Below are 25,453 nucleotides of genomic sequence, written 5' to 3' on the forward strand. Positions count from 1 at the left end.
TATATTATCTTTAGTTTCTAGGTTATTCATTTTAATGGAAATAAATTGAAATTTGATTTAATATTGTGTTTCAGATTGATGATACAAAACCTATTACTAATCAGAAAAGTTCAGGGAGATGTTGGCAGTTTGCAACTCTTAATGTGTTAAGAGCTCCTTTTGTTAAAGAACACCAATTAGAAGATTTTGAGTTTAGTCATAGCTATATATTTCTATGTGATAAGGTAGGTAACCATATTTTTTAAAATTAAGTTTAAAATTTATTTTTTTTTGCTTGAAAACTTTTTTTCTTACTTTTAGAAAATTCTTGTTAAAAAAATATTTCATTGATTTTTGCATTTAATATTTGTTTTTTACAAAGTTGAGAAATAAAGGTTAAGAATACAGATTTGTGTTTTTATTTTATTTTAATTTTACATCATTTAAGCATGTTTAAGGAAATAAAAATCACATAACATAAAGTATAAGTATTCCTTTGATATAGTCAAATAAAAAGATTGAATATGAACTATGTCTTTATTCAAAATTAAGGGTAAAACTTTGGGATTTTTAATTTAATAATATGTGTTTTAGACATAAGAAATAAATATTTTTTTATTTATTTTAGATTGAAAGATGCAATTTCACATTGCACACCATTGTGGAAATTCTGAAGAGAGGAGAGCCAATTGATGGTAGATTAATGTCCTTTATTTTAGCCGATCCAATAGCTGATGGTGGCCAATGGCATATGGTTGTTAACCTCATTTCAAAGTATGGTGTTATACCCAAGAAATGCTTTCCAGAGACATTTTGTTGTGAGACTTCTGCTCGTTTGAATGGTATTTTGAAAACTAAGGTACGCCATTTCGACTTACTTGAGTTTCAAAGAAATTTATTCAGGCAAAATTTATTTACTCATAATTATAGCGTCTTTGCATAATTGTTCCTTATTGTTCAGTTTCTTGGGCAAATTATTCAAAATCTTTTGTATTATTCAAAATTCTGACTCTGCCACTTTTTTTTTTGTATTTTATTTAAAAAGTACACAGACTCCAGCAATTTCAGGTAATGTTTATGCTTAAAAGTATTTACATGGTTGAAATTTGTTGTTTTAAAAAGTTTGATTTTTCTTTTTAGTATTTTATTTTAAAAGAACAATTAATGATCACATAATTGTCAAAATATTGAATTGAGAAAAGGGACTCAGTTTAAAGAAGTATTGCACATAATCATAAATTTTAGTGGATTATTGAGTCTTCTTGAAATTGAAGGAGCATTTTCTAATAAATTTTTTTAATAAAATTCCACGCTTTTTAATTTCATTCATTCATTTACATATGTAATGTTATTTTATGTGTTTCTTTTCTGCCTAATTGTACATATTTATCTTATAATTTTTTAAAAAGGTAATCCTATAAATACTTTTGTTAGGTTCATACATAATTATATTTTTATTTAAATGTACAGGGATGGGAATCCTTAGTGACTTTTACCAGGTTGCCAATTTCTGTTTGATAATTATTCCATTACCCCTATAATATGATAAAAAAAATTATGGAAATTAAATCTAGAGTTTTGCGATTACATGTTCTATTCACCACTGGACTTGAGATGAAATGATTATAACTTGAACGCATCATAAAGTGATAATTCAGTAACATTTTCTAAAATTCTTAGATTGTAAAAGTGTTATATCAGAAAAGAAATCAAGATTTTATCAAAATTGCTATCATTCTAAGCAATAATTGATAAAAATTCGATTGGCAAAACCTTATGGATTATAAAATTGTTGCAAATCAAGAGCATCAAAAAATGATTCATCAAATGAGTAATTTGAAATGTTCCAAACAAAAAAAGAAAAAAATTAGCTTAAGCCTTGTGAGAACTTGTGGCAATAACGAAAATCCAATTCATAAAACCACATGGTTTTACTGGAGAAATTGTCATGAATTAAATAATTTTAAAAACTAAGCTGAAATATGAGCCAAAAATGCTATGCTATAGGAAATGAGTAAAATGTAGAATTTATCAGAAAATAAATGAAAATTGATTTTGCACATTATTATGGATTATGTTAAGTATTATCAGCACATATCTATATATTAATAGGCTAGCAATATTTTGTCTCGCTAAAAACTCCCAAACTACGCAACAGAATTAAACAAATAAGGTGTCGTTTTAAAGGTATTGTTATGTAGATGTGCAATAAGGTCTTAAATTATGAAAATTTCCTTTAATTAATTAATAAAATTAATAATTTAGTTTCAACCAATGAGAATTCAGCAAATCATTTTTCGGGTGGTTCGCATAAGCATTGTTTCCGTAAGCATCGTTTGATTTAAAGCATTTCTGAATTAATAGATTGATAAACAAAAATAAGAGTGGATAAAAAAAAACGGAACTGAATTTCTTAAAAAAAGAATTCAATATCTTTAGTTCCTTTGATAAATTTTTAGTTTCATGATAAATTTTTTGTTTCGTTACAATAGAATGGCAATGGCATCGTGCGAATATTCAAACCAAAACAAACGTGCGAATATTCAAACCAAAACAAACTTTCTACAAACAATTATTTTGATTTGAGATTTAAAACGATATCTTAGTTATTTAGTTCTATTTTTATTTATTTAGTGCCTGCTGCCTAAATAAAATGCCTGCTATCAGGCGTCGAAATATCTCTGGCAGACGTCAGAGAAATGAATGGCGGAATTCTAAACGGGAAAGCATTTCTCGCCGAAGGGAATCGCCACCTCTACAAATTCGAGATTTTTACAAATCTGCATTGACTGTTCATGACGATTGTGACCCCTTTACTATTGGATCTATGACTTTTATTTGTAACTTTTGTCATGCTAAGCATTTTATGTTAGAGAAGACAGGAAGTAGCAATGAATATGGTATTTGCTGTCAGAAAGGCAAGGTTGATCTTCCTTTATTGTCGCATTCACAATATTTTGAGAATTTGATTACTGGTGTAACATCTTTAGACCATACTGCAAAGAAACGACCCCAAAATTATTTGGACAATATTCGCTCCTATAATTCTGCGTTTGTCATGATAAGTTCTGAGACACACTTAGATGAAAGTGTAACAGGTGGAATGTATCATTTTAAAATCCATGATACATTTTACCATCGTGTTGGTTCACTTATACCAAGTGAAGGTTGTCAGCCAAAGTACGCTCAGAATTACTTTTATGATGTAGATACAGCAGTTGAACACAGAATGCGTGAACAAGCTAATGTCAAATGTTAAGATAATCAAATTGTGAAGGGGGCAGAGAAGTGTATAAATTTCATTAAGTAATTGATTTCAATATCTGGCATTTTTATTTTAAAATTTAAATTTGTTAAAATGTTTTTATTTGATTGCGAAGCAATATGCAATGGAACTGCGAAGCAGTTCTGGGGGTTGACGAGAGTAGCGAGCAGGGGGCGGAGCCCCCTAGTAATAAATTTATTTCAAAACAGTTAAAATTCCATAATAAGTTAAGTTTTGTTTTCTGTATCTTTGATTCTCAAGGAAGTGTATAACATAAAAATATTTCCTGTGTAACATAAAGTATCATAAATGTTTAATTCCAAATTTTTTTCAGCTTTTTTTTTTGAAATTGTGTTGTCATACCTAAATATAATATTACATTATATATTATTTACCTATTGAATATTATAATATCAATATATTTTTTTTTGTATTAAGTGTATTGAGTTTTAATATACTATTTATGTATTTTTCTTATATATTAAGTAAGATAATTGAAAAGTTTATATGCATTATTTGACTGTAAACTTAAAAAAAATCTCATTACAGCTTAGAGAATATGCTCGAGACCTAACCTTGCTGTATGAAAAAAAAGCTAGTGATGAAGAAATTGATAAGAAGATTTTATCTTGCATGGAAGCAGTATGTATTTATAGGCTTAATTATATTGTTTAGGTTCTTAGTCATTCAAAAATTTTTTTGAGTACTTAAATCATTTCATTGATTTACGTTTATTGCCATTTTCTTTAAGTATATGTAATATTTTGGATTCATTAACATTTCTGTTTTGCTTTTTCTTTATTTAAATTTATTAATCCTATTACTTTAAATATTCAAATTTATATTGTAAAACTGTGGAGTATTTAATTAAATGTAAATTGGGTTATGTGTAAAATTTCTATAATAGTTTGCATTATACAGTACATTATAAAATTTTTGTGTCATAAGCTGTGATAGAAATTTAATAATTTTCTTAAGTTGCATTATGTAATAGCAAATGTTCTATAATGCTATTTATATTTAGATCCTTTTAGTAAAAAAAGTTTATTTATTCAGTTATACTGAACTATTTGGCCGGCTAAATAATCAGTAAAACTAAATAATTCCCTTTTTATTTCCTAAAAAATAGTTCATTTATGCAAATAAGTGGTTTGATTGAAAGATTTATATTACCATTTATGTAATATTTAGCTTCACATAATTGATATCCTATTGTATTTTAATATTTTGTTTGCTGAATAATTTTTATAAGTTAATAAGACTAGTTAATTTGATTTATCATTAGTATTTTTGAATGATAATAAAGTTAAATAATTTCTATTTCACCTATTTGAAATATGTAAGCAGTCTGTATGATTCTTGTAAAGCTAATATAGCCTTACAGAAAAATTAGATTAGTCTGTAATTTTATCCACAAGTTAAAAAGTGATAACTTTTGTTTTATGTTTGGTAGTTTTTAAATATTCTGTTCCACTATTAGGTTACTGAGATTTAGGTAACAATATGTCTCATGTATAGGATATAAAACCCTTTTCTTAGTTACTACATTTTTTATAAGATTTTCAAAAATATATTTTGAGCAATGAAAGAAATTAATTTTAAAACAAATAGTTAAATACTTAAATAAAAAATAGAATGCCTAATTTATTTAAGAAAAGTAATATGTGTTTGAATTTTTTCTAATTGAGCTTAGTCAGAATTATTTTAAAATAGTATATTTTTTGAGATTATTTGTAGTTCCATGCATGCTGTGAATGTTTCAAACTGTGTAAAAATTTAAAATTTTTACTCTAATTTTATTTTTAGAACTAACAAAATAAATAATTTCATAAATGTTTTGTGGGCAATAGCATTTATAAAACTTATAGACTTGTCTGTGAAATAAATAAAAATAGTCTGCAATTTTAATGGAAATGTTTGGAAGTGCTATATATATATATATATATNTATAAGTATATATATTCTATTAATTTGGAATTGGTATGATTTAGTAGTTAGCCACACCTCTAAGCATTAAATGTTGAAAACAATAGATGAGGAAAAGAGTTTAACGAGCTTTTATTTCAACAGATCGGATTGTTCCGAAATGGAAATTTAGTAACCTCTATAAAGATCAGTAGGGAGAATGAGTGTTTATCCTAAACTGAACTGGCTTAATAATTGTTTATATTTAATAGTATTACATATGAAGCTGCTTATATTGTTAAAAGGCTATTTAAAAAATTATTATTTTTTTTTTGCAGCTCTACAAAGTTATAGTAATTTGTCTAGGATCTCCACCTGAGACATTTACTTGGGAATATTACAACAAAAGTAAAGCTTACAATGTTATTGGGCCGATCACTCCTCTTCAATTCTATGAAACCTATGTCAAGCCATATTGTAATGTTGAAGACAAAGTAAGTTTTTACATCTATTTATATAATACATAGTTACTCTTAAATTATTATTATAAGTTCCAAATTTTGGGAATTGTTTGTTTTATTCAATTTGCTCTTTGTAATCTAAACTTGAGGGAAACGACAAGATATTTTTGAGCTATTCAAGACTTTAGTTCGATTTTTTCTTATTGTTGACTATATGAAAGCCTTAGGGATATTCTTATATTTTANTGTTTTATTCAATTTGCTCTTTGTAATCTAAACTTGAGGGAAACGACAAGATATTTTTGAGCTATTCAAGACTTTAGTTCGATTTTTTCTTATTGTTGACTATATGAAAGCCTTAGGGACCCATTTGAATTATTAAATATTTCATTTTAATCATCTTTGAAAGGAAATCCTGTTTTAAATCTACAATAAATAAATGGAACTCTAGCCTAATGTAGTAGCTAAAGATAATTTTTTTTTCTTCTATTAGAAAGAATATTTTTTCTAAAAAAAAAAAAAGATTTCTTAATATAATTATTTTTCTAATAAAGAGTTAGTCAGGACTGGCTCTTTATTTAATGACAAATTGAATAAACAATATCTAATGAGTTATTTACCTATGTTAAATACACCCAGTAAATTATGAATGTAAATATTTTATTCATTACTTATTTGATCTTAAACTAAGCTAATTTATTTTCTATTTACAGAGCAATTCATTATAAAGCCTTGAACCTTCAGATAGTTATTTTTTTATTTTTTATAAATCCATCAAATGAATCATATTTTTATTTTAAAACCAGCAAATTTACTCAGTCGCAATGCAAATACAAAAGTTTTTTTATTGAAAATCCTATTTCATTGTACAAGAAGGCTTTAAAGGTTATTTATTAAAATTCTTTCAAATAGGTGTTCTTAAAATGTAGTTAGCGAGCCGATGTAGGTTTACATAATCATTGCTAGAGTTAACAATTTCTACATTTTCCTTAACTTCATTCTTTTATTTAAATAACTCATATCAATCATACATGGTCAAAAAATTTTTGTATTTGCTGTAACTAAATTATTAACATAACTGAAACATAATTAGTCGAAATTCAATTATTTTTATTCAACTGCAAGCATAGAAAAACATATGAATAAAATAATGCTATTTTTCTCTTATTCTTTGTTATTACTATTGCACTGCATTGAAACACATAGCAATAAATAGTCAGATTTCAATTACTCAACTATTTTAATAGAAACTTTCAATGTAGCAGGTTTTTTTAAAATTTAATTTTTTTTTAAGCCTCCAAAAGGTAGTTTTAGCAATTATTTTTCTAGTCCTGATTCCATCAATATCATCCATTTAGCATAAAATTTACTAATGCTAAACATTTATGTATATTTGAGCAAGATATTCTCATGGAATTATCATGCGATACCACGATGTGAATAAATATGAAACTACAATTCAACATTACTGAACTCACAAAGTTTTGATTACTACTCTAACTTAATTTTAATAACCCTGCATTATAAATAAAGTTCCTTAATATAAGATTCTATTCTGCCTGGCATTTATATGAAAAAGCTTTTCCAATAGTCTTTCTGTAAAGTTCAAGTATAAAAGCAAATTCAATTAGATAAAAACTTCAGTATAAAACTTTTCAACACTGCAGTTTTGGTTTCAATGAAAACAACTGTATCCATTTCATTGAAAAAATTACTTACCCGATACATTATAATATCTATTTTGAATATTTTGAAATTTTTTTTCAGCTCATTTTATGTTTTATATAAATGCACAAGAGACATATTAAAATAAGTGAAAATTTTTAATTAATATGTATTATAATGTGCCAATATTTAAGGCCAGAAATTTGCTCTAATATAATACTTGAGACCTTCCACTAGGCTCTTCACTTATTTTAAAAAGTGCTATTTTTTAACATAAATTGCTTCTTTAATAATACTTGGATACTTATCGATGCAATTTACTTATTGTATATTTTTAGATTTGCTTTGTTAATGATCCCAGACCACAAAACCCATACGATAGAACATATACAGTAGATTGTTTGGGAAATATGGTTGGAGGTCTGAAGACTGTTTATGTGAACAAAAAAATTAAGGAAATTTTAGGCTATGCTGCTAAGTCCATCCAAAACAATGAGGTAAATATTAGTCATTGTTGCTCTTAATGTGTGCATTTGTTTAAAAATTTATTTATTTTTTGTATTCTGTATTATTCAAGTTGAAATCAATCTATAAATAGATATATAAATGTAATTAGATCTTATTTTTGTAATGATTTAATTGTCATATTAAGTTTTTTCTATAAAGATTGCCCTCAAGTTATATTTTAAGAATCAATCATTATATTTTTAGAATCATTATGAAATATGAAGACAAAAAAAGGTGTGCACTTTAATGATTGCAAATTCATATTTAAGTGAAGTAAAGAAATTTGACAAATAAAAGGGCTGGTGGATAGACCCTCAAGACCTGTTCGATTGCAGGGAAATCAATAAACTTTAATATTTGTATGCTTTTCAATATTGATTTTAGATTTTATCTTCAAAAGTATATACCTTTTATGCCTATAATAGAATGCGTTTATAGCTTAAAAGGATCTATTGAATTATTCTTTAAGGTATATTGCTTACTTACAAGCTAATTGAATAAATAATAAAAATCTTTTAATATTTTGTGATGATATAACACTTTTGAGGTGAATTCTTGACTATCCATCAAGGACTCTGACCCGAAAAATTTCTGATGCTCCAGATAATTAACAAAAGCTCCAGTTACTCTATCCACAAAAAGGCATGCGAACATGTTGATGTTAAAAGGGTAAAATGTTTTTAGCAACAGAATAACTAAGATATGTATATGTTTATATATATGCGTGTATGTGTATATATTAGAGATGAATCTGTCTTGTGTACTGAAAAAAGGTTTCAGGTTTATGTGGGCTCCCACTCATCATACAATTCATTAATTAATTGTGATAGAAAGGTTTTGATGACTATTTTTCTTGTTTAGGGATCAAAAATTGACTGGCGATACTGCAAAATTTGGTTTTTATCTGACATATGTCTTAGGCTCTGTGTAATTTTATGTCTCTCGGGCTTGGATTAAAATTCTTTGGACTTCTTGCCTTCAAAAATGAGCAAATGCACGTGCACACATATATATATAGTTTCATTATAAATCTTATTAATGGAAATTCTTTGACATAAAATCAAAAAATAGTTTGAAGGAATTCATGTTAAACATATGTTCATATTAATGAAGGTCAGAAGATTTAAAATTGATAGGATTTTAAAGTATTATTTTGTGCTAAGATAAAAAATTAATTTTTTCTTGTAACTCGATTCTGAAAAATATTAATTAAATAAACATAAATCAAGACAAATTGCTACTTTTTTATATTAAGAAAAATAAATCATTTTTATAATTCTTATATTAGTTGTGACGCCCGGCGGCTGAGTGATAGCGTTTCGCACTCTTGTACCACAGGTCCTGGGTTCAGGCAAGGTTGACTTTGCCTTTCATCCCTTCAGTGGGTTGATAAAATGAGTACCAAACATGCCTGGGGACTAAACACTGGGGGTTTCGCGTTTGGTTGACCACCCAACCGAAACATCTTCTCCTGCATCTCGGAGCCCAAGAAAACTTAAGATGGGCACAGTAGGCCTTGGCCCTCAAGGTGCTGTTGTGCCACTGAGTTTAGTTTTATATATAGTTTCATTTTTCTTTTGTGACATTCAATTTTTCTTAAAAAATATGAATTTAACCTTTTATTTATTAATTATTTTTTTTAAAAATCTTAGCCTATTTAGAATTCTATAACACATTTTTCTCTTTATACAGCCTGTTTGGTTTGGTTGTGACTTTGGAAAAGTATATAACTTGAAATTAGGTATCCAAGATCTTAGAATGTGAGTGCATTTTTTCTCCTTCTATTTAATACTTTTTTATTTCAGTAATAGTAAATTTGAATCTCGTGTTACAACTTTCTCTTATTAGTTATAGGATACATGACATATATGTGAAAAATATTTGCTGTGATTTTTGATAAGTTATTTGATTGATGAGTGCTTAAAACCTTTACTGGGTGTTCTAAAATTAGACTGACGCTTTTCAAAAATTTGCAACAGGAAAATGATTAAGGTTAAAAATAACAATTCTTGCAGCAAATTTGACAATGTAAATTTGTTTCATCCAGAGTTCGTGATTTTAGTTTAATATTTCTTAGATGTATTGCACTGTAGATAGTAAGTAATTATATAAAAGAAAGAGAATTAAAACTGAACACTCACATCATGACTAGCCACATTGCAACACAATATTCTTAAGGCTGATAGTTGATATTTCAAAGATAGGTAATGTGGTTATCATTTGATAAAAAAACTTTTGAAAAATTGTGATGCAATTTCCAATTATACTTCTATTTACTATCTGTTTCATGTGTCTAAAACTTTTTGAACTCAAACCAAAAAACCTTAAAATGTTTTCCTGTTATAATTAGTTCATACTTAATTTTTATTACTTAAGTAATTTTTAAATCTATGCAAACTGACTATAATTGAAAATTCCTAAGTTCTGTTATCATTATAAATATTGTGTGTTAGATCATCTTAAATCTTTTGATTTTTCTCTTTTTCAGTCATGATTATAATTTGTCATTTGGTGTAGACTTACATAAAACAATGTCCAAGGCTGAAAGACTAATCTATGGCGATACCATTATGAATCATGCCATGACCTTCACTGCTGTTTCTTTAGACGTAAATATATTTGTTTTCATATATTTTGTTAATATAAATTACAAGATTACAGAGTTGAACATTGGTAGTTGTAAATTCAAATTTGGGTCGGCGACTTTTCAACGCCGTTATAAAATAAAAGTATATTATCCCTTTTTAGTTAATAAGAATTTACATTTTCTTTTGCTTCCTGGTTGTTATCTGTCACTAACCTGCATTATTTCGTTACAATAATTTTATTAATATACCCTGATAAAGCTCAAATTCACTGCTTATTGTTTTTATTTTATCCATGTATATTCAAGACCACTTACTGCCGGTACAAAAAGTTCTGCATGCAACTCTGGAGCGCTTGTTACTTTTTTTAAAAAAATAATTGCTTAGTAAAGAAGTTAATCACGCTTAATATTTCTTGATTTTTTTGCCGGACTAAAAGAAAAGGCAATGTATGTAACAATATCCTTATACCATATGCCAGTTTACACTTTAAAGAAGATATAAATATTTTTCCCACAGTAATGGATTTCATTGTTTAAATAAGAAAAAAACATTTCTTGAGAAAAAGCACTTAAAATTGCATTAACTTTCGAACAAATTGGAATTTTTAGGGGAGAAATACTCACATTAGATTGATGAGTACATCCAGTTTTCCACTCTTTAGTTTTTTATTTTGGTGGGCAGTAGATAAATTCACATGGCATTTCTTGCAACAAGTTTAACAGTTGATAATTCTTAAACTAATGAATAATTATAATTTTTTTTTTATTCCATTGTATGCCCTACACATTTTTCTAGTTTCAAGTTTTTAAGTCTTATAGTTTTTGTACAGCAAAACAAAATGCAAAGTTAAGTCGAACACCCAAAATAGGTGCAACGTTCATCTTTTGATATCTATAGGGTACTGAAAGTGACAAGTGTAATGCAGTTCTATGAAGTTATATTAAATTTTTCTGTTTTAATGTATCACAATTGTATTTTAGCATCCTAGAGACAATGTTTATTTCATTAAAACAAAATTAAAAGTAATTGTTGAATTTTATTTTAAAAAATGACTTTTTATTGTTACTGTGTTCCTTATTAATAATTATTTATTTTTTGTCCAGTCAAATGGAGAACCTACTAAATGGAGAGTTGAAAATTCTTGGGGTGAAGATAGAGGTGAAAAAGGTACTAAAATTTTTTTCAATATTGTGAGGTCTTTAGTAATTATAAATTTTTTTTTTTGTGGTAAACATTTTATGTATGCTATTTGCAGGTTATCTAATGATGACTTCTGAGTGGTTTGAGGAGTTTGGCTTTGAAATTGTAGTTGACAAGAAATATGTGCCAGAAGAAGTTCAAGAAATTATGAAAATGGAGCCTAAAGTTTTACCTGCCTGGGATCCTATGGGAAATCTTGCATTGTGAAGATTTTTTTAAATATTTATGCAATCATAATTTTTTTTATCTTCAATAAAACTAAATTATCTTGAAATGAATCACCATAAGTTCTAAAGTATTTATTTCAGTAAGAAATAGTATAATTTTAGATTTTTAATTTCAAATTCTAATGATTTATTCAAACATTAAATCAAATATTTCAATCAAGTTTGATTAAATAAACCTTTTAATTGTTTATTGGTAAAACACTTGTTTAAATTAATATAATCATGTGTTTTAAATGAATTATTTTTTCATTGAAACGAATAAGATTAAAAATGCATATATTTTTACTGAGTATGAATTATATTCAGGTTTTTAACTTTATTTCATGGAATTCATTGTTTTGATGTAAGAATTCTGTGTTTGTACTTAAATAATATTTGTGGTACTGTATACAAGGTTTGCTTGTAATAACGTAATAAAATAAAATTTCTTTAGGATAAACAAAAGCTGTATTTTTTTTCCTTGATGTTTTTTTTAAAAAAAATTAACATGTTTATAGAAAGAAAAAATTCAGTATGTTCATAAATAAATGTAACATTGAAAATATGTTAAAAGAAATACAATGAATTAGAGTAAGCAGAATAATTACTACAATATATATCTTAAAATGTAAGGAAGACTGATCACTATCAGAAAACCAGATTTGCATAACTGTTAATGTAAGAATTCCTGTATTTGACATAGACCTTTAAAATTGTCCAGATTTGGGCCATGAATGAGAAAGATAGTGAAGTTAGCCATTACACTTCACTAACCTTTTCAGTAACTTCACTTTCTACCTCCGGGTTCAAATCTTTTGTTCTTAGCTAGGTTCAGTTTTTTTTTTACCAAGTTGCACATTAGCTGATCAAAATCATAAAAGCAGAACTTTCTTCTTAGTTTGCTTACAAAATTTTAGGTAAGAAAGCTAATGTTATATCAAAAAATTAACTATTTTATTATCATATAATAGTGTATAAAGTGCCAAGTATAAACGACGATAGTTTTTAAAACAAGGAATTTCGCAGAATGTATAATTATTTAACATAAATTTCACATAAACTAAAAAACTGGTCTTACAGAAATTTGAAAACTCACTGCATTATCTTTCTAATTTAATATTCTGAGAACATAAAACCCTTCCTAATATTCTCTAACAAAAATAATTTTTTAAATAATTGGTAAGGTGAAAAGGTGAGTTTTTGAATGTTCTGTTAGAAATTTTGCTACCAGTTTTTTAGTTTTTGGAGGACACTGGTCAACTTATAACTATGTAAAGTGTGAGAGGAAATTTTTACTTTATTTCTATTTGATAGATCTTGGTTTCTTGGAAATCTAGCTAGCATGAAAAGGGAAAAAATTCAATGAATATTTTTAAAATTATGCACTACTTTTTGTGTAATATCAAAAATTGTTTTAGACAAGGAATATGTAGCCAATAAAATATAAAAACTAAGTTACACTTATAAACATGACTGCAATACTTTCCATTTATGATTAACATTATACTTATTGCAAAATATTTTTGAATTCATAATTTTGAACAGTAAGAGATATTGATGTAACTGATTGTAATATATTTTTATAGAGGTCTGAATAAAATAAAAACTTCAAATACATTACTACAAATGAGGTTTTCATTGTTAGGTAACACACTTAAGCAATAATGGAGTAAAGCACATATTCTGATTGGAAAAATTCACATCAAACCAGATCATGTGCTGCAGGAAGCACCAGAAGTTAACTAAATGCTATATACGATTTTAAAAAAACACACACACTTCTAAATTTAAATTTTTAATAGAATATTTTAACATCAATAAATATTAATGTACAATTGTACTACAGTTGCTATATACATCAGTATTGCTCAAAACACTTAATTTTTGATTTACAACGCCTCTTTCTGTTTTCCGACAAAGTATATTTTAGTTTGTTCCACACTGCAATGCACATGTTTTTCAACCTGAAATCTTTTGATCCTTCAGAGCCGATAGCAAATTCATACAATTCCCTGGAAAAGTTACATATAAACTTTAAAATTTTGAAAACATTTATTAAACTTATTTTTTTTTTTTTTAGATTGTTAGCATTATGAAAATAGAAAAATTGTTCATATATGTTTGACTAATATATGGATTGTCTAAAACTCTAATATGTTAATGCCATTCTGGTTTATAATTCCCAAACAGCATAACTATTGCTTGGAAACTGCCATAAACCCGAAATTGTCAAACTTGTAAAAATGGCTCTACTCTGTATTATTTTCGTGCGAAAAATATTTATTTGCTGTGGTACTTAGCAAATATAGCCTGAATTCAAATTTGACAGTTACGTTACGAAATAAAATTGGCTATCACAGTTATACAAAACATTTGTTACAATTACTATTTCATTTAATGACGCAAAAAACACTTACATGTTTATTAATTTATCTTTATAATACTTAATTCCCCCATAGTATATCTTTAAGGATATTTTTGTACATTTTCTTGGTTAAATAAGCTCTTCACATTGTTTGATGCACAAGACAACCAGCCTATCACATTTGTTATCGCCATGGCGTTTCTTTATTAATTAGTAATCCTTTTTCTTTTAAGTCTATCAATTATGGCATACATTGAGCATTTTGTAATTAAACTACACAAACATAATGTTATATATCAGTTATGAATATAAATTTTATTAAAAAATTATACTTCTAAAAATTTTCTTAAGTGTCTCAGAAGTGGCATAGACTAAATGTGCAAATGAGTGTTACCTTTTGCCTCTGAATTAAAAAATTCTTATATGTCTAAGGATATTAAATAGTAATTTTTTTCACTTTATTTGATAATTTTCAATCAGCACAAGAGAATGGTATCAAATTTTAAACAATAGAGAATATTACCTTATTAGATTTTTAGCTTTTGAATAATATCCTCTTTGCAAAAGACTCATAGCAAGATAAATTTTACACTGGCAAATTGTAATGGGATCACCTAATCTCAAAGCTAGTTTAAGTTGTTGCATGGATATCAAACCAGCTTTTTCTGCCTGAAAAAAGCACAAAATTTTACCACAACTCATGAACCATATAATCTTTAACAAGATTTCGTTTAATATTTTAGTAGACTTACACAATCAACAAAATAATCTCCAAGAGCTGAAAATGCTCCACCAAGTGTAGATAGCCAAGCCATTGCATTATCTAATTCACATCTTTCATTGATAAGAACTTCTAGCTTCTTATTCCTAAAAAGCATTAATAAACTTTCAATTCTAATGTTATTAGATAATGTTAAAAATATCTTGAAATAGTATAATCTAAGTACCTAGGCAATATATTATCTTATTTATTAAAAGCATTTACAAGTAATCTAACTAAAGTTACAAATATATTAATAATAGTTAATTGAATATATCACTCCTAAATACTCAACTAATTGTTATTAAATATAATTTATAGTACTTTTCTGAAATAATTCTTAGGAAGTATACAATTATAACTAAGGATGTACTGCCTATCTTAGCATCTTTCAGGCTAACATAGTATGTGTTGTTCATAGGCAGTGCCCATTGAAACTATAGGGTCAGGTGAGATAAAATGGGCCACTTAGATTTTATAAATTAAATACAAAATATTTTATTTAAATCATTGTAACCAGTTCTGCATTTGTTATAATTTTCTTATCATTAGGTTTAAGAATATGCTAATACAAAAATAATTGTTTGCAAACTGTGGATTTTGTTGTGCTAATTGGTTTAATGACTTTTGAAAATTCCTATATTTTAACAATACATATTTGTGTGTTTTCGGAAAGAAAAAAAAAGCGTTTAATAATAAAAAATGTTTTCTGATAAAAAGAAGAACATCTTAAGCTAATCGAATAAAATTATATAAAAAATTTTCTTTTTAATTTCAAATTTTTGTAGGTGTGGTGAAATAGGTCATAATTTGACTTTTATAAATTTATGCTGAGTATTTAAATACTCTGATTGGCTTAAAATGAAGGGTTGTTTTCAATAATCATAAAAATTTGAAAATTATTATCATCCCTATTCAAAGATGTTGTCTTAAAAACTTTATCATTACTACAATTGAATGTCATTAAGGCTCCTGTTATAAACTATAATAAGACACATATCTAGAGAAATAATAAATGCAATTATTTAATGTCATTATGAATAATCAAAAGAGAAAATATGAACTTTGAATTGCTACATAATACTATTCAGTTATAAGTTTACATTGAACTAATTTTTTTTCTAGCCAATATTGGTTATAATAGCCACCAATGTGTGTTTAGGTTGGAGTTATATTTGTACAAATAATAAATGTGATGCAATGATCAGGAGGGTGGGAGAAGGGGGTAACATTACTGATGTTGCTTGTTATACCTTCAATAAAACTTTCAGAGAAATTTTTCCAACATAAATTTCTCTGAAATTCACCACAATGTTTTTTTTTTTTTTTAAGGTGTCCAGTTGTTTTGGTGAGCTGGGGATTCTCATTTGATGTGAGGAACAAAATCTTAATAGCGTGATTGTCTGATATAAATTTGCCTGAAATTCACCTGATGTTTTTTTAAGATTAAGGATTTGAATTTTTTTCAATCTATCTACATTGTAAAGAAAGTAAGTGAGTAAGGGAAATTCAGATTAATTTTATAGTGAGATGCAGAATCTTTGTGTGTCTGGTAGTACTGGCTGAACTGTACTTGTAGGGGTGATTTTTTAAAAATTGCACTCGAGAATGTTGTGTTGGTTTGCATTGAAATAGAAGTACATTTGTCGTGAGTGAAAAAATTAAGTGACAGTGAAGTTTATTTAATAACTGATTAATGCTGTGTACCTGTTTACACATTGATGAGTTTAATAAAAAAAATGGTATAAGCAGTGAAGTATTATGCAGAGGGGAAAAAATGGGACACACGTTTTATAAGTGAGTATGTTTTACAAGTTTATATTTTAATGCATTATTATATCTTTTTTTTCATTAAAAAAATGCATATTTTTTAAAATTTAAATTAATTTATTATTTTTTTTTGAAAAATAGGTTTTTGATCTCGATCAAACATTATATTTGTTTACTGAGGAAAATGAATGGTTTCTGGCACATATATTGGTCTCTTTATTACTCAATTTAGTGCAGAGCAGAAAAATAAAATCTGTGGCCTGTGTGCAAATAGTTGATACAAAGCTGCAACATTTTTTATTTATACGATATATATATTTAATGACATTAAAGAATAGTTTATCAAATTTGATTTAGAATGGGAACAAATCTGTTACCTCTGTATATATATTTGATAAAGATTTGCATTTTTTTTTTAAAAATAAAATGTATATTTATAGATGCTATGATAAAGCATACATTTTTATTTTCTAATTTGAACTTATGCTTTCCATGACATATTTCAGAATTTTTATACTCCCTTATCTTTATTAAGAGTGCACAATATGGTGGAGTAAAAGAAGTTTTGAAAGTTGTTTTCTACTAGTGACCAAACCTTGACCCAACTGACCACCTTAAATTATTATCAATTTATTTTAGCCCTACCTGCATTTGATTTGAATATTAAAAAAACTAATAAATTTTTAAAAAATTTTAGCTTAAAATTAATGCTAATAAAGCGGAAAAAATAAAGAGGAAAAAAAAATTCCATTACAGATTTGAAATTAGGCTGCAAAATCTATAAACCTTAGGAGGATATTTCCGTATTGTGATCCAGAGATGCCAACTGCTCCGGACAAATCAAAATAATTTAAAAAACGGTAAAGGAGAATGAAGTAAATTTTGCAATTATTTGACTATTTTTGCTTGCTTTTTAAAAGCTATAGCATGATAAATGTACTATAAAGTGGTGATTTATATAAGCCTACGAATTATTTAGAAATAGTGGTGGATAAAAATCTACTAAATTGTATTTATTAAACCAAGAATCACAATTGGGAAACTACCACTTTGAAATATATATTTGCTGTCCGGAGCAAGTTGGCATCTCTGCAATTTCGAGAGGGTGACCTCAAATATGTTAATTAATTAGTGCAGACGATATTTCAAGTTACGAAATCAGACCCAAAAACATATTTTCTTTGAATAAACATATATTTTTTTTCTACGGATTCGAGTTTCTCACCCTCAAAATATAGGGGGTAGCCACAGTCTGAGACAGTGATGGGCAAACTACGGCCCGCGGATAGAATTTTAACTTACCGATCGGTGGCAAATATAAACAATATACATCCATTTTCTTGTCTACTTTGCTTAACACGTTCGCGCCGGGAAAAGTGAAAATACTGGTACGGGAAAAGAAAAAATACTGGTAGAAGAACTATTTCAATATTAGATAATATTCGGGAGAAGTTAATCTATTCTCAACAATAACAATTCACCGTAAGGAAATTTATCAAGGCGAAGAAGCAATTCAATGTAAAATTTGCATCCGTTAAAAACAATTGGTAGTTATGGATTTTTATTATTCCCTGAAAAAAACTAAAAAATGAAATGTTTTGTTACCAGTTTTTACTCCGGTGCGCTGCCAAGATGATACAATCTAGCGTGACCCACCGGTGGGTCACCCCGGAGTGAACGTGTTAAAGCTATTTTTGTTCTTTCTTCTTTAACAAAATACTGATGACTTTTTTACTTTCTCTATTTTTGTTCTACAAAGCATAAATTGATGGTTTCAATTGGTAAAATGTTGGAAGCAGAAGTTCTTTATAGAATAGCCGTTGATTGGCGTCATCTGAAGCAGTTGTTTCTAAATATGCCANTGTTGTTGTAGTTCATTTACGTCGCACTAGAGCTGCACAATGGGCTATTGGCGACGGTGTGGGAAACATCCCTGAGGATGATCAGAAGACATGCCATCACAATTTTGATCCTCTTCAGAGGGGATGGCACCTCCGCTTCGGAAGCCCAACAACCTGCACGCGAAGTCGAGCACTTTACGGTAGAACAGTTTAACGAGGACCGATACTGCACATCCTCGGTCCCTAAGCAGACTGATCCAAGTGGTCACGCATCCTCACCCTGACCGCAGCCAGTGATGCTTGACTTCGGTGATCTGCTGGGAACCATGTCTTAACGATCAGTCCACTGCGGGACCTGAAAATCAGGAGAGAAACTGACATATTTCCTTCTCCTATGACACTACCATGGACACTCCACAGGATAATGGTGAAAGCATGTGAAGTGTAGCCATAGGCATTGGCGTCGTCAAATAAAATTTATTTGGGGGGGGGACCAATCTTGGACTCTTACTTGAGAAAAAATTAAAATTAAAGAATTAGTTAAAAAATTAAATTATTAATAAAAGTTAATAAAATCAATAATTAATTTTCAATTATATATATATATATATGCACTAAAATGCCACACATAGATTGATAAAAGTAACTTTAATATTTCTCAATAAAGTTATCGATTACTAACATTTAATGCATAATTAAGAAAACGGAAACGTCTTGATACAATGCAGAGTGTTCCGTGATCTACGCCTTCATATATAATTTTAGAATCATCCTTTTCTTTAAGAGTTCAGTTAAAATTTTTTACAAATTAGGTGTAGTAAACTACTATATAAGAGCAGGAAAAAACCGCATGAAAATCTGAAGAATCAGTATTAGGATAAACGAAATTGAAAACTTTAAAACCAGTTTGATTTTATAACCGTCGTTAAAGAGTCAATCCAAAATTTTTTTTTTACGACTATTAATGTTCAACTCCATAGCCTTGTAATTTTGAATCCAATCCCGAAGACAAGGGAATTCCTGGATTAAGTATTGAGAGAAATTTGCCTTCGTGGAGGACTTTTTGATTAAAATAAACCACATTTGCATTACATGGCGAGGAAAAACTCCCACGGTTTTCCTGATGGCAAAGGGACTCTAACCCATGATCTGTCTACCACCGAGGATATTTTATGTTAACACTGTGGTCAGTACAAGCCGGATGCGGGATTCGTAGCGACCAACCATCACTGGGATTCGAACTAGGTTCACCTAATTGGGAGGCGAACGTTGTATCCCCTGAGCCATTACGGCAAACCAGTTTGATTTCATTTTATTTTATTTATAACCTTCGTTGAACATCCGACCCAATTTTTTGGGTTTACGACTACTAATGTTCAACTCCGTAGCCTGTAATTTTGTACCTAATCCAGAAGATAAGAGAATTCCTGGAGGAAAACCAGTTTGATTGCCGAAGTACGTTTGAAGTCTCTTTAAATTCCTCTAGGTTTCTTCGGCAACCACACATTCATTTCTAATCTCGCCTTCTCAATTGATGATTGGTCAGTGTTTGATTTTATTTTTTCCCCTTAAGTATTAATTTGTGATCCTTTTTTTTAAACTTTATTTGTCACAATAATTCTAGAAATTTATAGACGAAGTGGTTCTTACGGAACATCCTAAACACGATTCTATAAAAAAAAAATAATATTTAGTTACAGAAAATTATTAGCACAAGGTTACAACATTACATTCTCAAACATTAGGTTAAGAAAAACTAACTAAAATTACACCAAAAACATTTTTCCTAGATTGTTTTAAGAAATGAAAATTTGTGTATCTTTTTTATCGTCAATAACGTCTAAAATGTTTTAACACAATGCTATATGGTTTAATTTCTATCGGGTCATTGTTGATCTTAAATACACGACGAAGAGGGGCAAAGAAGTCTTAGTAAATTTTCCAAACTTCTAAATATGCACCTAACTTCTTTGATTTCTGATAAGAGTTTTTTTTTTCGTCATCGAAACAACTAACTTTGAAGTTTTTATGGAAAAGTTTGAGATCAACTTTTAGGGTATCTGCGTTAATTTCTGGTGAATAAATTAAGTCAAACATTAGTGTTTGTTTTAAAATTAATCCTATCATACATTAATAAAAATGTTTCGAATGCTTTTTTTAAAGTTATGCTACGTCCAGATTTTACCTCGTATTCATAGTAAAATGTTCGCTGAGGTACTTGTTTTTATCACATTTCACTTTTATGAATAATATATGTACTTAATTTCATAAGTCTCAATTGAAAAAAATGCAGAATTTATTTCTTTAGGTACAGTAAATTTCTTTAGGTACTGGTACAGTACATTATAAAAGTAAAATTTCTTAAATTCAGCATCTACAGTGTCTTAAAAATATAGTTTTATTTTGAAAAGAAATTTCTTTAAATATTTTGTCTCTTAAAACGTTTGATCAGAATGACATGAAATTTATATATGTATATTATTACGTCATGTAATCCTATGTGAATCCCACTGTACTCGAACTTTTAGAGAAATATAAGAAAGAGTCATAAGATGTTTTGCTAAACAAAAAGAAAACACCTTTTTTTACTATGAATTTGAATTGATATGCATTTGTGCGATGAAAGATACAACATTAAAAAAAATATTCGAGTAACTTAAGCATTGGTTACAGTAAAGATTATCATGATTAAAAAAAATACGTAAAATCTAAACTATAAAAANAGGGTATTTGCGTCAATTTCTGGTGAAGAAATTAAGTCAAACATTAGTGTTTGTTTTAAAACTAATCCTATCATACATTAATAAAAATGTTTCTAATACTTTTTTTAAAGTTGATTTTATTTTTAAGTAAATTGATGAAGATTTAAAGTTATTTAACGAAGGAATACAGATTTCAGATTTTTTCATCAATCTACGCTTCTACCTGAAATATGCTACGTCCAGATTTTACCTCGTATTCATAGTAAAATGTTCTCTGAGGTACTTGTTTTTATCATATTTCACTTTTATGTATCATGTACACTTTTTCATAAGTCTCAATTGAAAAATAGGCAGAATTTATTTCTTTAGGTACAGTAAATTTCTTTTGGTACAGTACATTATAATAGTAAAATTACTTAAATCCAACATCTACAGTGTCTTAAAAATATAGTTTTACTTTGAAATTTTTTTTTTAAAAAATATTTGGTCTCTTAAAACTTTTGATCAGAATGACATGAAATTTATATATGTATATTATTACGTCATGTAATCCTATGTGAATCCCACCGTAGTCGAACTTTTAGAGAAATATAAGAAAGAGTCATAAGATGTTTTGCTAAACAAAAAGAAAACACCTTTTTTTACTATGAATTTGAATTGATATGCATTTGTGCGATGAAAGATACAACATTAAAAAAAATATTCGAGTAACTTAAGCATTGGTTACAGTAAAGATTATCATGATTAAAAAAAATACGTAAAATCTAAACTATAAAAAAAAGTGGAAAATTTACTTTAAAATCCTGTACTATTTTGATAAAAACAAAATAAATAAAACTACATAAAGTACTATTAACACACTCATACAATAAATTAAGTTTAACAAATTATCAAACTCCTAGCAATACATAACTATTACAGTTTTTAATAATGAAGCAGAATAAAATCTTATAGATTTTTTTATGAAACTTTTACATTTGAAATATTTCGTCGTTCCTTTAATTAATTAAAATGTAAGTTGATGTTAATTTTTTTGTATTACGACATAAATTATCATTTTTTTTCAAAATTGTTTATTAAATTATATGCAATTTTTTTTACAAAGTTAAGCATGGCATTTAATTTATCAATGAAAGCAAAGTTATTGAAAAATCCTAAAAGTTCTAAGCTTTGATTTATAGTTTCAAACTTTTAAAAGTTACATTAATTTTATAAATGTAAAATAAGAAAACTCCGAGCGTTAAAAATAAATTCATGCGCAAACAATGAGTGGTAAAAGCATGAACTAATGTACTATGCAAATAAATTTGATATATAAACTATAAAACTTAAAACAATTCTAACAGTACATAAACGTACAATTATAAATGTATTACAATTATAAATATATAAATTTAATACAGACATTTGCTTACCTACCCAACAAAAAAATAGATTTATTTAATGAGTTCTTGTAATCAAAAGATAAGTTTAATTAAGAACTGGATTTTTTGAGGGAGCAATTTATTTAGAAAATTATAACTGATCAAACTGATGAAAAAAAAACAGCGAATAATAATTTAAGTTAAACAATTAAATAAAATAAATATTTATATCTATCAAAATTTTAAACTGGAAATGGCTACTTTGAATTATAGTAGCATAGAACTGCGAGGGCTTTGTAAAAGAATATTTAGAATGATTGTATGTCAAAGAGTCTCTTGCCGAAATCACAAAAAGGAAAGAAAAAAAAAAAAGAAAGAAAAGAAAGAGAGAAAAGAAAGAAGAGAGGGATACTTCCCTAAAAGCATAGTACATCTATTTTCCTAGAAATTCTAGATAATTGCCTGTTTGAGACAATTTATGAATAGATAGCCAACAAAGAGATGGTTTTGCCGATATGCCATAGACATAGGAACCCAGGGCAAAAATACAGACTATTTCAAAACACAAAGAACATTTCCCCATAGCGTAAACTGAGACGGTTTTGACTGAGGTAAGGGGTTTTGAGGCATCAAATGGCTCTTCAGGGGTGGTGCTGAAAAGTTAGGATGTTAGTAAGTTAGGTAGTTTTATTGCTTATTGAATAACAGTGTCAGTTCTCTAACATTTGTAGTTCTCTAAACACTTGTTTCATTTTTTATGCAGTACATTTTTTTTGCGTATTTTGTTTTTAATTAATTTTCTTTCATTAATAATGTAATAAGTAATAATGTAATAAGTTGCACCATGTAAAAAAAGGGAGAGAAGAGGAGAGAGAAAAAGAGAGTAAGAGATATAGAAACAAATAATGGTTCTCAAAATAATGGACCCTGGCTTTCCAATTATTGAGGAGGTCCGGACCCCACGGACCCCCTTGGTTTCGACGCCAGTGGCCATAGGTAGAGAGTTCTGCTTTTCGTTACCTATAACTCATTTCGATCGCCAATAATCAAAAATAATATCTTTTTCCTTTCTCTAACCACTTTGATCAGCCTACGTAGGGACCAAGGGTGTCCTGTATCGGTCCTCATTAAAATGTTCTACCGTAAAGTACTCGACTTCGAGTGCAGGACGTCGGGCTACCAAAGCAGGGGAGCTATCCCTTCTGCAGAGGATCAAAATTGTGATGGCATATCTTGCTATGGTGGATCATCCTCAGGGATGTTTTCTAGACCGTCGCCAATAGTCCATTGTGCAGCTCTAGTGCGACGTAAATAAAGTTCCTACCTTCCACCTTCTTTTCTCTACCTAGAGCTATTCTCGTTGTACTGAACGAAACGAAAGAAATCACATATGCGAACATTTCGGAGATGAACGAGTCCTTTTCAAACATTTTTAAAAAATCTTTTTTTTTCCTCTTTATTACAATTAAATAATTTCTACAGAAATAATGGAAATATTAAATGCATTATGGATAATTAATTAGCTAAAACTTTAATTACAGATTTCAGAAATCGTAACTTTTTAAAAAAACGTCCTACGGAACCACTGCATTTCTTTAATGAAACCCTAGGGTAGGGTACCATGGGACAACATTTGAGAACCGCTGAATTTAAAGAGCAACCAAATTTATCCTATGATAAAGGAGCTTTACTTATTAATTTTTTTTTTGCAATCTGGGAAATATGGTCCCCATAGTGTGGTCAGGAGAAGGTCCAAAGTTTGGACCCCTTAATGTTAATCTTACTTTTTGCTTATTTCGCCATATCTCAAGAAATTTTTAAACGAATTGAAAATTTTTGCATGCACTTATAAAATGCGTTTATGCAAAGATAATTCTATGCAAAAACAAATTTTAGTACATATTTATTATTTTATTTAAATAATACTGGAAAATAATTTTGAATTGTAAGGTACACAATTTTTCACATAATTTCAAAGTATTTAATTTTACATGGCAAAATACGGAATTTTAGTCAAATCGGTTGAATAGCTCCTAAGAAATCGAATTTTAAATATACGACTTTTCTAAAAGTCGATTTTTCAGAAACTATTCAACCGATGAGTAAAAACGTAGAAATACGTTCTTAATTCGCAATCTTCGAATCGAAAGATAAGATAACGATTAACACTGATTTAAGTTTAGTTATCTAGGATTTGATTATACAATCAGTTACAGTTCGTAAAAATTTTGCGTTAAAATAAATAGTACTATGTTTGAAATCTTTAATCACTCTGAATTGTGAAATACCTAAAACAATTTTGATGTATAAAATGTTTTTTATTAAATTTTTGAGAGTTTTCGTAAGAAAACTATACAGTTGCATACTAATTTTTGTGATTCACTGTGTGCTTAATTGGTTAAATCAATCTCGAACAAAAAAAGTTGTTAATATGATTTCAAATCAATCTTCTAACTCATATTTAATTGCGAATTTTTCCTCCTTATTGTGAAGCTCCAAAAACTTGTTAAAACATAAATTCAAAATTTAAAGTAATTTTCTTTTCCTTTCTAATAGCAGTAATAAAAAATCTATAATTTCCTTTCATAATAATAATAGTAAAACCTTTTATTTCCTTTTATGAATTACTGGGAAATTTTATCTCTAAGATATCGTTTTTCATTTTGCTAAAAATAGAAAAATATGACTTATATTGCTTTTGGGTAACGCATTGGATCTAGTATTTTCTACGAATTTTGATGTTATTTGTTACAAAATACAATATATTCCCTCGTTATTGTCTTTAATCGATTCACAGATAAAATTCCGAACTATATTTTATAAAGCTTAAACAGATATGTAACTGTTAAGTATTTTATTCTATTGCATTTAATTC

At 27.8% G+C, this 25,453-nt stretch overlaps 2 protein-coding genes across 3 annotated transcripts in view; one reads left to right on the forward strand and one right to left on the reverse strand.

The window, feature by feature from the left end:
• Positions 1 to 12,241, forward strand: part of LOC107446795 (bleomycin hydrolase) — a 15,596-nt gene extending 3,355 nt beyond the window's left edge. For both annotated transcript variants that reach the window (XM_016061571.4, XM_016061564.4), the window contains 9 exons: positions 75 to 224; positions 608 to 838; positions 3,794 to 3,886; positions 5,488 to 5,643; positions 7,614 to 7,772; positions 9,475 to 9,542; positions 10,271 to 10,391; positions 11,474 to 11,537; positions 11,626 to 12,241. In XM_016061571.4, coding sequence (XP_015917057.1) covers positions 75 to 224; positions 608 to 838; positions 3,794 to 3,886; positions 5,488 to 5,643; positions 7,614 to 7,772; positions 9,475 to 9,542; positions 10,271 to 10,391; positions 11,474 to 11,537; positions 11,626 to 11,777 — 1,194 coding nt within the window. In that variant the 3' untranslated portion in view covers positions 11,778 to 12,241. The remainder of the gene's footprint in view (positions 1 to 74; positions 225 to 607; positions 839 to 3,793; positions 3,887 to 5,487; positions 5,644 to 7,613; positions 7,773 to 9,474; positions 9,543 to 10,270; positions 10,392 to 11,473; positions 11,538 to 11,625) is intronic.
• Positions 12,242 to 13,555: 1,314 nt separating this feature from the next.
• LOC107446737 (uncharacterized protein F58A4.6) lies at positions 13,556 to 15,046 on the reverse strand. Its single transcript, XM_043045404.2, has 3 exons — positions 14,894 to 15,046; positions 14,665 to 14,810; positions 13,556 to 13,788 (listed from the first exon to the last, which is right to left on the reverse strand). The coding sequence occupies exons 1-3, from the start codon at positions 15,017 to 15,019 to the stop codon at positions 13,635 to 13,637; spliced, it is 426 nt and encodes a 141-aa protein (XP_042901338.1). The 5' UTR covers positions 15,020 to 15,046; the 3' UTR covers positions 13,556 to 13,634.
• Between the last annotated feature and the right edge of the window lie 10,407 nt (positions 15,047 to 25,453).

This window comes from Parasteatoda tepidariorum, chromosome 1 (assembly GCF_043381705.1).
Source record: "Parasteatoda tepidariorum isolate YZ-2023 chromosome 1, CAS_Ptep_4.0, whole genome shotgun sequence".
Classification (NCBI taxonomy): Eukaryota; Metazoa; Arthropoda; class Arachnida; order Araneae; family Theridiidae; genus Parasteatoda; species Parasteatoda tepidariorum.

Excerpts from the sequence above, each read along its gene's own strand:
- LOC107446737 (XM_043045404.2), bottom strand. The coding sequence starts at position 15,019 with ATGCTTTTTAGGAATAAGAAGCTAGAAGTTCTTATCAATGAAAGATGT. Across the intron at positions 14,811-14,893 it reads GAGATTATTTTGTTGATTGT|GCAGAAAAAGCTGGTTTGAT; the intron begins GTAAGTCTACTA and ends TGCTTTTTTCAG. Across the intron at positions 13,789-14,664 it reads AAAGCTAAAAATCTAATAAG|GGAATTGTATGAATTTGCTA; the intron begins GTAATATTCTCT and ends TAACTTTTCCAG.